The 16716-nt window shown below is 38.0% G+C and overlaps 1 protein-coding gene across 5 annotated transcripts in view; it reads left to right on the top strand.

Annotated features, from left to right (window-relative positions):
• Window positions 1-16716, top strand: part of ROS1 (ROS proto-oncogene 1, receptor tyrosine kinase) — a 168288-nt gene that overhangs the window by 93622 nt on the left and 57950 nt on the right. For 2 of the 5 annotated variants that reach the window (XM_089333731.1, XM_051855385.3), the window contains exons 28-32: window positions 8510-8712; window positions 10617-10761; window positions 11505-11737; window positions 11823-11999; window positions 16257-16422. In XM_089333731.1, the coding sequence (XP_089189857.1) occupies window positions 8510-8712; window positions 10617-10761; window positions 11505-11737; window positions 11823-11999; window positions 16257-16422 (924 nt within the window). Of the gene's footprint in view, window positions 1-8509; window positions 8713-9328; window positions 9360-10616; window positions 10762-11504; window positions 11738-11822; window positions 12000-13362; window positions 13495-16256; window positions 16423-16716 lie in introns of those variants that run through there. The other 3 variants (XM_089333732.1, XR_016234524.1, XM_089333733.1) reach the window with 3 other exon arrangements.

The raw sequence follows: 16716 nt of genomic DNA on the forward strand, positions 1-16716 counted from the left end.
AGATGACTGCCTAAGTACTTGGGCCCTGACACATATGTGGGAGACACAAATGGTTTCAGCTTGGTTCAGGCTTGGCTGTTATGGGCAAAATAGAGCCATGTAAATATAGTCAAGTGATCTTTGATAAATAGCTAACAGAAACACAATGTAGAAGACAGTCTTCAACAAATCCTGCTGAAACAACTGAATGTTCATATGCAAAATAATGAATGCAGCCCAAAACATCACACCCTTCACAAAAATGAACTCAAAATGGATGACAGACCTAAAGATAAAGCTCACACTACAGGGGCCAGCACTGTATTGCAGCGGGTAAAGCTGCTCCCTGCAGTGCTGGCATTTCATATGGTGCTGGTTTGAGTCCCAGCTGCTCCAGTTCTGAACCAGAACTCTGCTATGGCCTGGGAAAGCAGTGGAAGATGACCCAAGTTCTTAGGCCCCTGAACTGTTGTGGGAGACCCAGAAGAAGCTCCTGGCTCCTGGCTTTGTATCAGTGCAGCTCTGGTTGTTGTGGCCATCTGGGGAGTGAACCAGTGGATGGAAGACCTCTCTCTCTGCCTCTACATCTCTGTAATTCTGCCTTTCAAATAAATAAATTAATCTTCAAAGAAAAAAACCTCAAGCTATAAAAGACTTAAAAGACTCAGAATACAATATGGATGACATTGAGTTTGAGTTTGGCAATGACTTACAACATGACATCAATGTTATGATCCATGAGAAGAAGAATTGGTGAATTGGACTTAATTAAAATAAAGCATGTCTGTTCTGTGAGAGACATTGTCAAGAGTATGAAAGGACAAGTCACAGAGTGGGAGAATATATTTGCAAAAGATATTTGATAAAGGACTGGTATTTAACCTATTTTAAAGAAATAATTACAAAGAACTCTTAAGACTTGACAATAAGAAGGCAGATGACTTAATTTAAAAATTGGTGAGAGGGGCTCCAAGATGGCGGAATAGGGAGGGAGCTCACTGATAGTCCAGGAAAAGATAGTTTAATAAAAGTGGAGATAGTGAAGTCTCAGGGAAGAGTTATGGAAAAAACTGCAAAGGAAACTCTTCAGGAATTAGAAGGACACGGTGAGTCTACGTGGAGGACATGGGCGCCCATGGCTTGGGAACCTAGCTGCCGAGATTCTTCTCCACACCAGTGCTGGAAAGAGAGGTGAGGTGAAACCACGGTAGCCCAAGATACTGGTGGAAAAGTGGAAGGAAGAGCCTAGAGGGAACGAGGCTTGAATCCCCGTGGAGGAAAGTACACCAGCTTAACTAGAGGAGAGAAAAAAACAAAAGGGACAGTACGGACACTATTCTCTCTCTCCACACACCTTACAAAGGTGCGCGAGACAATAGAACAGGGGCCATTTTGGAACACGTAACAGCTGTGCAAGCCTGGAGCTGTGCCCGCCCTCAGCCAAAGAGAAAGACTTGACTCTGGTTGGGAATAATAACAGGAGACTAAGATCTAGTGAATGTGTGGAGCTTATGAACCAGGACTGTGAAAAAAAAAAATTAAGGGTTTGTGAGAGAACTCACGGTGTGGCTAAGATGTGAGTAGTCTTGGTGTGAGATGCCACAAACTTGGTAGCCTTGGCTACCCAGTGGGAGACATTGCAGGGGAATCTGTACTTACACTGAGGACTGCACTGATCCTTTGTGTGGTCCTTGGTACAGAGCAGACGAATATTATACCCACTGGGGCTAGCACTCATTGCCGTCAAGGAGAAGAGCTCAGCTGAGTGGAATTACTTCCCTTCTGAATAAAAAAAAAAAAAAAAAAAGAGGGAGAGAAGATTTACCACACAAAACCTGGGTGTGTCACCTTTGGCACACCCTTAACCCTGAACAACTGAATAGAGCTCTCTGGCCACACCCACCACAAGCCTCTAGAGATTCACCAAAAGCAGACAGTACACTTAATCCAGAGTCATAGTATAATGAGAAAAGCCACCACAGCGGGGGGGGGGGGGGGGAGGGGGGAAAGAGGAAGAAGAAACCAAAGAATATCTCCACAGTGCTAAATAACAAATGCAAAAACCAAAGAAGCAAGAATAAGGAAGATATCATGATGCTCCCAAATGAGCATACACTCCAATACAAGAATATGAAGATGATGAGATAGAAGAAATGCAAGATATGGAATTAAAAAAATTTATGATAAGAACATTTAGAAGTTATCAAAGACAAATGCATGAACTACAAAAATCCATACAGGACAGGACAGAAAATCTCTCTCGTGAAAATGAAATCCAAAGGAGGAATCAAAATGAAATGAGGAATTTAGTAGAACATGAAATTGAGATATTGAAGAGAAACCAAAATGAAATGAAAATTCAATAAACAAATGAAAAACACATTTGAGAGCCTTAAAGACAGAATCAGTGAGATAGAAAAGAGAATATTGGACTTAGAAGACAGAGCACAGGAAAGTATACAGTCAAACCGAAGAAAAGAAGAGGAAAATAGAAATCTAAAAAATATTGTTGGGAATCTACAGAATACTACAAACAACCCACTTAAGAGATGGGCCAAGGACCTAAATAGACATTTTTCAAAAGAGGAAATCCAAATGGCCAACAGACACATGAAAAAATGTTCAGGATCACTAGCCATCAGGGAAATCCAAATCAAAACCACAATGAGGTTTCACCTCACCCCAGTTAGAATGGCTTACATACAGAAAACTATGAACAGCAGATGCTGGCGAGGATGTGGGGAAAAAGGGACACTAACCCACTGTTGGTGGGAATGCAAACTGGTAAAGCCACTATGGAAGTCAGTTTAAAGATTGCTCTGGAACCTGAATATAGCTCTACCATACAACCCAGCCATCCTACTCCTTGGAATTTACCCAAAGGAAATTAAATTGGTAAATAAAAGAGCTGTCTCCCACCGGCACCGCAGCTCACTAGGCTAATCCTCTGCCTTGCGGTGCCAGCACACTGGGTTCTAGTCCCGGTTGGGGCGCTGGATTCTGTCCCGGTTGCCCCTCTTCCAGGTCAGCTCTCTGCTGTGGCCAGGGAGTGCAGTGGAGGATGGCCCGAGTACTTGGGCCCTGCACCCCATGGGAGACCAGGATAAGTACCTGGCTCCTGCCATCAGATCAGCGTGGTGCGCCGGCCGCAGCGCGCTGGCCGCGGCGGCCATTGGAGGGTGAACCAACGGCAAAGGGAGAACTTTCTCTCTGTCTCTCTCTCTCACTGTCCACTCTGCCTGTCAATAAATAAATAAATAAATAAATAAAAGAGCTGTTTGCACTTCAATGTTTATTGCAGCTCAATTCACAGTAGCTAAGACATGGAATTAACCTAAATGCCCACCAACAGAAGACTGGATAAAGAAAATATGGGATATGTAATCTATAGAGTACTATACAGCAGCAAAAAAAAAAAAAAATGAAATCTGGTCATTTACAACAAAATGGAGGAATCTTGAAAACATCATGCTGAGTGAAATAAGCCAGTCCCAAATGGACAAATATCATATGTTCTCCCTGATCTGTGACAACTAACTGGGCCCTTAAAAGGAAATCTGTTGAAGTAAAATGGGCACTATGAAAAACAATGACTTGATCAGTCTGTGTCCTGACTGTCGAGGAACAACTTACTACTTTAGTCCTTCTAGTATTTTTTTCTTCTACTTAATACCATTGGTTGAACTCTTTAATTAACACACAATTATTCTTAGGAATTTAAATTTAACCAAAAAGTGATCCCTGTTAAATATAAGAGTAGAAATAAGAGAGGGAGGAGATGTACAGTTCAGCACATGCTCAATCGGACTTACCCCTAATGGTAGAGTTAGAAATGTGCCAGGGGATTCCAATCCTATCCCTACAAGGTGGCATGTACCAATGCCACCTCACTAGTCAAAGTGATAAGTTTCAGTTCATAATATATCATAATGATAGGATTAAGAGTCAAAGAAATCACATAAACAAGACTAATGTCTGCTAATACTAACTGATAGAATTAAAAAGGAGAGAACAATCCAACATGGGAAGTGGGATACACAGCAGACTCATAGAATGGCAGATGTCCTAAACAGCACTCTGGCCTCAGAATCAGCCCTTAAGGCATTCAGATCTGGCTAAAAAGCCCATGAGAGTTTCTCAGGCATAGAAAGCCAAGACACTGTGGAAAAAAAAGTGACCTAAATGAAAATCTCTGTGAGTGAGATACCAGTGGAAAGAATGGGGCCATCAAAGAAGGAGGTACCTTTCTCTGAAGGGAGGAGAGAACTTCCACTTTGAATATGGCCTTGTCTAAATAAGACTGGAGTTGGCGAACTCAAGAGACTTCCATAGCCTTGTCAGCTCATGACAAGAGCCTTGGGTGTTTACTGATGTCATAAATAAGAGTGTTGTTAAATCAACAACAGGAGTCATTCTGCACTTATTCCCTATGTAGGATCTCTGTCCTTAATGTGTTGTGCTATGTGAATTAATGGTATAACTAGTACTCAAATAGTACTTTACACTTTATGTTTCTGTGTGGGTGCAAACTGTTGAAATCTTTACTTAGTATATACTAAGTTGATCTTCTGCATATAAAGATAATTGAAAATGAATATTGATGTGAATGGGATGGGAGAGGGAGTGGGAGATGGGATGGTTGCAGGTGGGAGGGAGGTTATGGGGGGAAAAAGCTGTTATAATCCAAAAGTTGTATGTTGGAGATTTATATTTATTAAATAAAATTTAAAAAAATTTGCCAGGGGCCAGCGCTGTGGTGCAGTGGATTAAAGCCCCAGCCTGCAGCGTCGGCATCCCATATAGGCGCCGGTTCGAGTCCTGGATGCTCCTCTTGCAATCCAGCTCTCTGCTATGGCCTGGGAAAGCAGTAGAAGATGGCCCAAGTCCTTGGCCACCTTCACTCACATGGGAGACCTGGAAGAAGCTCCTGGTTCCTGGCTTTGGGTCCACTCAACTCTGGCTGTTGTGGTCATTTGGGGCGTGAACCAGTGGAGTAGAAGACCTCTTTCTGTCTCTGCCTCTCTCTGTAACTCTGTCTTCAAATAAATACAATGAGTCTTTAAAAATAAATTGGCCAAAGACCTTAAAGACAACTCAAGAATATATAAAAAGTGGTCATTCAGATTATGCATGGTAAGACATAAAAATGTTTCAAATCCTATGTCATCAGGGAACTGCAAATTAGGACAAAAATAAACAGTAATACATACTTATCAGAATTATCAAAATACAGAATATTGATAACACCAAATATTGGCAAGGATGTTAAATAATAGTTACTTATGATCACTGGTGGAAATGTAAACTGGTACAGACAATTTGGAAAACAGCTTGGCAATTTCTTTTTTTAAAAAAAGATTTATTTGAAAGGCAGACTAACAGGAGAGAGAGAGAGAGAGAGAGAGAGAGAGAGAGAATCTTCCCATTCATTGGTTCACTCCTCAAATGACTGCAACAGCCAAGGCTGGACCATGCTGAAGTCAGGAGGCAGGTACTCCATCCTGGTCTCCCCCATGGGTGGCAAGGGCCCATTCACTTGGGCTGACTTTTGCTGCATTCCCAGGTGCATTATCAGGAAAAACTGGATTAGATTCGTACCAGCTGGGACTTGAATTGGCACTCCAATTTGGCAGTTTCTTAGAAAACCAAACAGAATCTTAGTGTATGATCCATAAATCATGCTCCTTGTACTTACTTAAATGAATTGAAAATATATCTCTGTACAAAAACCAGTCCATGGTTGTTTATAAAAACTTTATTTATAATTGCCAAAACTTGAAAGCAATTAAGATGTCCTTTCGTAGATGAATGCATAAATAAACTTTAATACTTTTAAACAATGGACACTATCTAGAGTTAAAAAGAAATGAGATATGAAGCCATGAAAAAGTATGGAAGAAACTTAGATACATATAAGTAATAAGTGAAAGAATTCATTTGAAAAGACTACAAACTGTAGGATTCCAATCACATGACATTCTTGAAAAGTAAAAACTGTAGAGGCAATGATAAGATCATTGCTTTCTGGGGTGGGATAGGGGAAGGAGGAATGACTAGGCAAAGAGATTTTTATGGCAGTAAGACTGCTCTGTCTGAATTTGTACTGTGGACACGTCACTATACCCTTGTCCAAACCTGTAAGATGTACAACGGAAGTGTAAATCCTAATATGAACTATGGAATTTGTGTGACACTGATGTATCAATATGGATTCCAACAAATGTGTCATTCTTGTAGAAGCTATTGCTGGTGGGGGAGTCTGTGCATGTGTGGGGTGGGAGTTAAATGGGAAATCTTTGTACCTTCATCTCAATTTTGTGTCAGTCTAAAACTATACTACATGAATAAAGTCTATTTTAAAAAGTCCATGCTATATCTGTTTAAAGTTGAATAACACACACATACAACCTACCACACACAAACAAGAACACATACATGCACACACACTAATACACATGTGTGCACAAACAAAAGCAAATACATGCACAACCTCAAAAACAGAAGTACTAAGTAGCAGGAGTTTTCGTAAAAGGAACTCATTAAAATATGATTAATGTAATATTCTCATTATTTTCTTTGAAGCAAGTCAATTTTATTTTGAAACTTTCTAGGTACATTAAGAGTACTTTACCTCCATCTGCTGGAAATCTTAAGCAATTACCAGTTACATTGCTCCCTTTTCTCCTTAGGCATTTAAATCTTTGAAATATGTGAGATAAAAGCTAAAGAGAAAACATGGGGAAAACTTGTTTTCCTGTCATTAATCATATTTCCAACACTTCAATATGTCATACCATATCCATTAAATAAAAACAGCAAGTGAAAAAAGTAGCAATGGCCATTGAATCACATTATTACTTTGGTTGTTAACATGACCATCCCATTATCATAATCTAAACGACCTGAAATTTGCAGAAATTTGGTACTCTTGGATAAATGTTGACTGAACTGGAGAATGGCCTATTTTGTAACTTTGGTGAAATTACCCTTCTCCACACTTCTGCGCCTTTCAAATGTTTTCAAATTAGGTTCACAAGCTCCTTCGGTTATTCCCTGTTGCAGGAAATTCATGATGTTGTATTAATATTATTTTTTAAAGATTTATTTATTTATTTGAGAAGAAGAGTTATAGACAGAGGGAGGGAAAGACAGAGAGAAAGGTCTTCTATCTGCTGGTTCACTTCCCAAATGGCTGTAACAGCTGGAGCTGTGCCAATCTGAAGCCAAGAGCCAGGAGCTTCTTCTGGGTCTCTCACACAAGTGCAGGGGCCCAAGGACTTGGGCCAATTTCTGCTTTCCCAGGTCGTAGCAGAAAGATGGATTGGAAGAGGCGTAGCCTGGACACAACCTGACATCCATATGGGGTGCCAGTGCTCCAGGCAGAAGCTTAGCCCACTACACCACAGTGCCAGTCCCATGTGGTTCTAATCTTGATCATTCTTTTATGATTTTAGAATCCATAAATCAGTCAAGCATTATATGTTCCTTAATTTTTCTATGGTCTCACTAATGATGATAGTAATAGCTGAAGTTTATTTTTAAAAATTTGTATTATTTTGTATTTATTTGAAAGTCAGAAAGTCAGAGAGAACTCTCCTATGTACAAGCAATAGATTAATAAATAAATATCTGTGAAACTGGTTGTGGTCTTTGTTTACAGAAGAGCTGGAGTAACCTTCCCCAGGGCATAAGGTCAGTGAGTGATGGAGCTGTTTGGTCAAGTCATTTAGGACTTAGACATTTTCCTTATAATCTCTTTACTTTTTGAATGCAATGGATGCATTTTATATTCTGAGAGTACAAATTAATACAGACCAACAACATTTATTAAGTACCTCATGTGTCAGGCACCCTCCTGAGTCTCTGAAGGAACAAAGATAAATCAAACACAGTTTCAGCCCAAGTGGCTACATTCTAGTGACAGATAAAGGAAAAAAAGCACTAAAAGGAAAAGGAAAGCCAAAATTAAAATGACTGGTGATGTGATAGAAGAACGCTGGAGGTGTGTTGGGAACACAAAGGAGATGCTCCTCCTCTGGGTTAACTAGGAAGCAAGATGATGCAAGAACTGAGCCGTAAGTAAGGGTTTGTAGGTGAGGAAGATCATTCTAGCCCAAGGAAACTGCCGATGTGAAGGGTTGGGCAGAATGTGAAAGCCCATTGAGCAGCCACCCACATTACATCTCAGTGCCAGACTGTATGTGTCACATAATTGCCCCAGCTGCCATTGAACTCCAGAAATGGAGTGTTTTCCTCTGGGCATGGCATACTAAACACTATCAGACATAAATTTGACAAATAGCCAGAGAATATTGGGTAGAATCTAGCAGTGTCTGTCGCACACAGTGTCAAGATGCAGCCATTTTTGATTCCTCAAAAAAATCATGTTCATATTTATCCTCACAAGCAAATGTTATACATGTTTTACAAATTTCTTTCTAGCCTTTGCTATTACCTTTGATGTTTAAAAAATTTGCTGTTCCTCTCATATACATATGGATGTGTATATTTATTTTTTTGTTTGTTTTAGATAAAGCATTTCTGTCTCTATCTTTGGACATTGAAGAACCAACTATACTTAATGCCACTAACACTAGCATCACAATTAGATTACCTCCTGCCAAGACAAACCTCACATGGTACGGCATCACCAGCCCTACTCCAACATACATGGTTTATTACACAGAAGTTAAGGATGAGAAAAACAGCTCTGGCTGGAAGTATAGAATGCTGGTAAGATTGGAGCTAGTGGTCTTTGTTTTTTTTTTCACAAGATTCATTTGTTTGGATATAGAATTATCAATTACAGAAAAGTATTTCACGTGTGTTCTGAAATGCAGTATTATGCAAATTCTTACAGCCAGTTTTTTGTCAGAACATACAGTGTTCTAGTCTTCTTGTCTGGAATTAAGCTTCAAGGAAGTAGATTGACATTGATGAGCTGATAGATTGCCATGGAAACAATTTCTTGAGTATCCTGAAAGAATAGGGTTTGTTCCCATCACTGATTATCAATACCTGAGAGTGATAGAGACTTGTTTTTGTGGCCTATCCAGGAGACTGAAAAATGAGGAATAAGAAATGAATTGGAAATGAAAGACAATGCCATGAGCCTCTTCTCCATTGCATTAACCTAATATAAGAATTGTGTGTTATGTTTTGTCTGCCATTCCTGTACGTCTTGAAATGCTCTGTTATCCAAGCACTGTGTCTAGTATTATTCATCATTGTAGCTCTAGCACCTCACCTGGTACTTGGCACTGTCTAGCACTCACTGGATATTTCTTGAGTGAATGAATGAATTGTCAGTAGTCATTCAGTATTAACTTTAGTGATGCATTTATCCTAGTGATGGAATCATCTACATTCATTATCTTCTTTGGCTTCAATTTACCAATTGAAAAGGTAAAATTGACCATTGTCTATTGGACATCAAGCACCATACGCTTTGCCATAAACTACGTGTGACTTTTTCCCTCTTTCATCTATTTTAACCTTTCTTTACAAATATAACTTTTTTAAAACTTTTATTTAGTAAATATAATTTTCCAAAGTACAGTTTATGGATTACAATGGCTCCCACCCCATAACTTCCCCCCTACTCGCACCCCTCCCATCTCCCGCTCCCTCTCCCATTCCATTCATATCAAGATTCATTTTCAATTATCTTTATATACAGAAGATTGATTTAGTATATATTAAGTAAAGATTTCATCAGTTTGCACCCACACAGAACATAATGTGTAAAATACTGTTTCAGTACTAGTTATAGCATTAATTCACATTGGACAACACATTAAGGACAGAGATCCCACATAAGGAGTAAGTACACAGTGACTCCTGTTGTTGACTTAACAATTTGACACTCTTGTTTATGGCGTCAGAAATCTCCCTAGGCTCTATTATATTTTAATATATAAAATATATTCTATATATTCTATATATATACATATATATATATATATATAGAGAGAGAGAGAGAGAGAGAGAAACCTTCCACCTGCTGGTTCAGTCTTCAGATGGCCACAGCAGCCCTTGCTGAGCCAAGCCAAAGCCAGGAGCTAGGAGCTTTATCTGGGTCTCCCACATGGATGGCAGAAGCCCAAACACTTTGGCCATTTTTCATTGCTTTTTCCAAGAGCATTATCAGGGAGTTGGTTTGAAAGTGGAGCAGCCGGGACATGAACAGGCACCCATATGGGATGCCACTGTCGCAGATGGTGGCTTTACCTGCTACACTACAATGCTGGTCCTATAAACTTTATTTCTAATAATTTTTAAATTATATAGCTTAATCTTTTATTGTATTTACTCATGTGTCACAGCCTTACAATATCATCTTGTTGAATTTCTAGTGTAATGCTAACAAAATAGTTTTCTGTTATTTACCTTCCTATTTGAATTGAGTTATGCCACAAAATTTGCTGAGGCCTGCTGATCATTGGCATTTATTCTGGGAGATACCAAAACAACTCATGTGTGGGTTGATTAGGAAGTGACATTGTTATTAATAATGAATAATTTTAAGATAAATTAATTATTTGGCATTTTTCAATTTTTCCCATGTTGATTAAATGCTTTCTACCCATTTGTATAAAATATATGAATGAGGTATTCATTTTGAAAAATAATTGCAGGAATTTCAGAACAAGATAGCCCTTATTGAAGGTTTACAACCATTTTCAACATATGTGATACAGATAGCTGTGAAGAATTATTATGCAGATCCTTTGGAACAGTCACCTATGGGAAAGGAGATTTGGGGTAAAACTGAAAGTGGAGGTGAGTTGTGGATTTGCTATGGTTTCCTGGAGTAGAATTATGTGTTATATGTGAAATGAATGTGTATATTTTATACAAATGTTAAGTAACCTTTATTAGTGCATTTTTAAATTTAATAAGAGAAATGTATCTGTAGAAAAATATTCTAATGACCTGACTTGTACTCTAACTCCTGAAGATGATGAATAATATTCTACCAAAGTGGAAATCAACTTGAAAGTGAAAACAGTAGAATCAGTAGTTTGACCAAGAGACACATTCTTGGGTCTTACCACATAGTGTCACTCTCTTCCCATGCATTCCTATGTCTGTCAATGTGAGATGAAATGAAGGGAAACCAAGCCTTACTCTGTGGGAAGTGTATTGAGGCCATTGAGATTTAAAGTATTATGACATCAGTCCCTTAAAGAAAATAGGTCTAGGATCTGTAAATGTGATGATTATAATGAAGTGATGCAGTTCTTTTAGACATCTCTGATGATAGTCACAATAGTCACCAGAATGAGTTTGTTCATCATTGGCCATGTCATTGAGCTGGAGTCAGAGAATGGTCATTGGGCAAAAATAAGCCTTTCAGGCTCCTTGTAAACTTATCATTCTGTAAGAGGTTGGTTTTTCTTCTGAGCTTCTGTTACTCATTCTGCCCACGCGATACGATTTTTCCTCAGCTAAGGCTCCCTCATTTCTTCCCACCTTTCAGTATGGTTGCAGAATCCCTTATCATTCATTATTCTTTATTTCAGTACCAGAGGCAGTTTTTCTCATTAATGCTACCGTACTATCAGACACCAGCCTCCTTATATCCTGGAGAGAATCTCACAAGCCAAATGGTCCTAAGGAGTCAGTCCGCTATCAGTTGGCAATCTCACATCTGGCTCGAATTCCTGAGACTCCTCGAAGACAGAGCGAATTTCCAAATGGAAGGCTTGCTTTCCTTGTTCCTGGACTGTCTGGTGGACAGCAGTATGTGTTAAAGGTACAGAGTGTATAGGGCTCTGTTTATTGACATTCTCAAGAACATGATTCTGAAAAGGTTAAGTGATTTTTTTTTCTACAAAAAGGTTCTAGCCTGTCACTCGGAGGAAATGTGGTGTACTGAGAGTCATCCTGTCACTGTCAAAATGTTCGACACACCAGAAAAACCTTATGCCTTGGTTCCAGAGAACACTAGTCTACAATTAGATTGGAAAGCTCCATCTAATGTTAACCTTGTCCGATTTTGGTTTGAACTCCAGAAGGTAGACTTTTTGTGAAAACATTTATTTTATGATTTACAATAAATTGGGAGGTCTTCATGTGTCTAGAGCATTCTGTTGAGTAAATCACCAATTTGTTTGACAACATTCATTGATGTAGGTTTGGCATGTAGAAGCAGTAAATTATCTAGACTAACTTCTGATGGGAGAAATTCCTGGAGAAATTTGTTCCTACAAGGCTCCATGTAAAATAGTGGAAATTACATTTTACTAACTTCATAACATTTTGCTTAGTTTAGATGTTATCAGCATGTTTCTCTGTATTAAATTCCATGAAAATACTCCTATAAAACAAAGAATGAATAAACAAAAAACCAAAGCCTTTTTAGAAACATCCTTTCAACCATTTGAGGGCAGTAACAGGAAAGAAGCAAAGTATGAAACTAGTTTATCCTAAATTAGTTAGATCTTGCTTTGTAAATTTTAACTGGTTTTTATCCAAACTCTTTATGCTTTAACTGCTGATTTTAAGGAATTAGTGGATCTTATTAACTCACTGCTTAGGGAAGCCTCCATTGGCTTTTATAGTGAAACAATTAGAACAGACTGTTAAGTTTTATAACTGCTACTTGTTATTTCTATGATTATATGGTATGTTGTAAATATAGAGGCCTATATATGGGCTTATATAAGTCTATGAATTTGGAAAGATTGGTTAGGAATGTTTTATTTTAGTGGTAACTTAAAAACAAATCAATATAGTCATGGCCTCACTATTTCCTTAAAAGAAAATTGTTTTTAAAATTTATTATATATGATATTTCTTATTACCTTGTACTTTTTAGGTAAAAACTATTAAAATATAGAACATCACTGAATATTTAATTGAGCAAACTAAAAGCCATAGTTTAATTGGACTTTTCTCTTGGTCATATTTCTGATGATTTGTTGCCTTTTTTAAAAATAGTCAACTTATAAAAATGCACTTAAATTGAAGAAATTGGAAGAGTGCATTTTTACAGACATTGATTTAAATAAGACTAATGCATTTCAGTCCAAAGTCAAGGAGAGGAGGGTGTAATGGTCGATTCCTAGATGGAAGAAATGAAATGAGAGATGATGATGATGCTTACAAACGATGATGCCCCAGCTTCTCATTCACTGATGAGAAGACAGAGTCAGAAGCCGTGAATGAGTAGATACCCCAGATATGCAGAAAATAACCACAGGACTGACTCACCCTTACAGTCCTACCTGAGTGTAGTCTGTGGAAGGAATGTGAGTCATGAAGTCAGCCATCACACTTTCAAAGTTTGGAGCAAAGGACAGCAACGCTTTCATGCAATGCTTTTTGTTTCTCCACTTGCTCACCACATGTTTTTACACTTGCTCACCACATGTTCAGAAAAGCATGAAGATGAAAATGGAAGATAGAGTGATTTCTACATCTAGCCATCTACAAGTATTAGTTGATGAGAGCACGTGAAAACTGTGGTTTTGAGATTGGGGAGTGACTTCTAGTTAGTAAACTTTTCTGAGCAACTTGAAACTGCTTCATAATGAAAAGACAACTGGACATGCTATCATAACTCCATATTGAAACTCTGAGAAATGGGCAATGAGGGTGAATTTGTCTTTTTAATTATTAATTATTTTAGAAAGGAAAGAAGAATAAAAGGGTAAACTTTAAGTTTATATTTGTTTTCCTTGAAACTTTCTTTATCTGGAAAATGAAGAAGTAGAACATAAGGCCAAGTTTCTATTTAAATCTTATTTTCCATAGACTTAAAAATCACAACACCGCATAGAAGAAAAACATATTCTATTTACGAATGGAGAGAAACCATCTATTTTGCTTTGATAATTATTTTCATACTCTTTATTAAAATTTTTTTTTTCTCAGCTGCCGAAGAAAACCCCTGCCAAACCCAAAAGTTTCTGAAGTTACAGTCTCTGAGACATATTAGCCAATTCCTACCCAAACAATTCTAAAATTCCCCTGGGGCAGCCTTCACCTCTGCACTTGTTGGCCTCTGACAAATGGAAGGTCCTGACTCCCTTGTGATTTACTGGCCTAGTCCATGGCACCACTCCATGTTGGTGGTCTGCCCAGAACATTCATTGCTGTAGGGAAGCCAATACTCTGTCGTTTCCAGCAGTACCCTCAGTCAGACATCTCCCCAAAATTTGCAGGAGCTCTGATAATTTCTGGATGGTATGGAATGTTGGATTACCTAGATTACTGCTTTGAGGTAATTTCTATGACAGATCATTAAGAAGGAAAGAGCAAAAAGAGCTAAGATTTTTTTGTTTTTGGGCAGGAATTAATCTTTTCTCTTGGAAGTTTCAGAGTGAATATTATAGATTCACTGTATCTGTTTCATTATGTTATCTGTCTCAGTAAGAGTGATACACTTATGCCTTTAGTGCAAATAATGTCCCCAACATCAAAAAACATTTCTGTTTTTTTCCTCTTTTTCTGTCCTCCATCCCCTTTTCTCCTTTCCAGTGTGTTATATGGTGGTCCACTCCCTGAAGGTGCTATAAAAGGTCATTCCTAATTGAATAGGAAACTATTATAAGGTGTCCATCTAATGAAATGATGAAATGATGTGACCTTGTGAATGCTAAATGAAAAAGGAGATGTAAAGCAAAGTTTATTTATGGAAACTGACCTTCCTAGGAAACTCTACTAGGAAAAATACACCAAGAACCCTTGACAAAATGCCACATCCTCTGTCTTTCCTGATTTGGATGTTAAGTGAAAAGCAATCACCATTTTAAAAAATGATATTAAAGATCTGAATAAATGAACTTTTTAAAAGAAAGAAGTTGCAGAGAGCTGAAATTTAAAGGGGAATGAAAGCAAGATTTCCTGTATTTTTCTAACCCTGTTAATAAGGAGCTACATGATAATGGACGAAAAATTCTTTCTTTTAGAGATCTAGGCTTCCTATGTGTAAAAGTAAGGATATTGTCACATATCTGGTGAGAGCGTTAGGAGGTAAAACCTAAATGTTTATGTTTGAAAGTCACTATGGACTTCTTCAAAGAATACAAATATTATTTTGGAATTAGTAAATCCCTGAAGTTGATGGCATCGTTGTTCCTGGGCTGTGAACTTGCATCCATGGCCATCCTCAGTTATTGTAGGGATCCATTTTTGGAGATTCTGGAGCATCACAGCTCTGAATTTTCCCTGATGCTATGGAATCAGAGGTGCATTTCCCACCTAGGGCTCATCTTAAGAACTGTCATCATGTTCATTGTAGTTGTCATAAAAAGTACAACAGCTATAGGTGGTGAAGATTCTTTAATATAAAGTAGACTTAAGGTTTAATCACTTGCCATGGGCCTGCATATTTCTGTATGTAAGGAAGATTGTTTTAAGAAAACAAAAACATCATAGAATGGCAGATGACCTAAATAGCACTCTGGCCTCAGAATCAGCCCTAAAGGCATTCGGATCTGGCTGAAAAGCCCATGAGAGTATTTCAGGCATGGAAAGCCAAGACACTCTGGCAAAAGATCTCTGTGAGTGAGATCTCAGTGGAAAAAACAGGTCTTCAAAGAAGGAGGTACCTTTCTCTGAAGGGAGGAGAGAACCTCCACTTTGACTATGACCTTGTCTAAACAAGATAAGAGTCGGAGAACTCAAGGGGCTTCCATAGCCTTGGAAACTCATGACTGGAGCATAGGGGGATTGCTGATGCCATAAACAGGAGTGTCAATTTGTAAAGTCAACAACAGGAGTCACTGTGCACTTACTCCTCACATAGGATCTCTGTCCTTAATGTGCTGTGTATTGAGATTTAATGCTATAACGAGTACCCAAACAATATATTTCACTTTGTGTTTCTATGGGGGTGCAAACTGTTGAAATCTTTACTTAATGTATACTAAACTGATCCTCTGTAAAAAAAAAAAAAAAGAAATTATCAACTCCCAACTTGACTCTCACTGGGATTAAACATGACAATAGGTCTGATCTGATTTCATCATCATTAAAAAAAAATCATCTATTATTTTTCACTTTATGTTTCTGTGTGGGAGCAAACTGTTGAAATCCTTACTTAATGTATACTAAGCTGATCTTCTGTATATTAAGATAATCGAAAATGAATCTTGATGTGAATGGAAGGGGAGAGGGAGTGGGAAAGGGGAGGGTTGTGGGTGGGAGGGACGGTATGGGGGGGAAGCCATAGTAATCCATTATTTGTACTTTGGAAACTTATATTCATTAAATAAAAGTTAAAAAAAAAAGAAAACAAAAACATTAATTTAGACTTCTTTTTATAGTGGAGATACGAGTTTTACCATGTTAAAACTTCATGCAGCCAAGGTCATACTTATGTCTGTAACATCACCGATCTCCAGCCTTACACTTCTTATAATGTCCGAGTAGTGGTGGTTTATACAACAGGAGAAAACAGCACCTCACCTCCAGAGAGCTTTAAGACAAAAGGTGAGTACTATAGTTACCACCCTTTGGAAAACTTAGTTCTTTCCTCATCACTTATTTCACCAATCCTAGAGCTTGAAAATTTTCTTTAAAAAAGTACACTTTACATTATTATTTCTAGAGCTTGAGTGAATAAATTGAAGACTCAAGAGTTCTTCCAGGCAATAATAAAATAATTGTGCCTTGGTTTTTCAGCATTCCAAACGGGGAAAAATTATTAAATTATTTCTCCTTTTAGTATTCTGATTTCTTGTTTAACAATGGTATTTTTCAGTGAAGACTAAATAAAAATAGTAT

The sequence above is a fragment of the Oryctolagus cuniculus genome, chromosome 5, assembly GCF_051225735.1.
Source record: "Oryctolagus cuniculus isolate XC-2025 breed Fujian yellow rabbit chromosome 5, ASM5122573v1, whole genome shotgun sequence".
NCBI lineage: Eukaryota > Metazoa > Chordata > Mammalia > Lagomorpha > Leporidae > Oryctolagus > Oryctolagus cuniculus.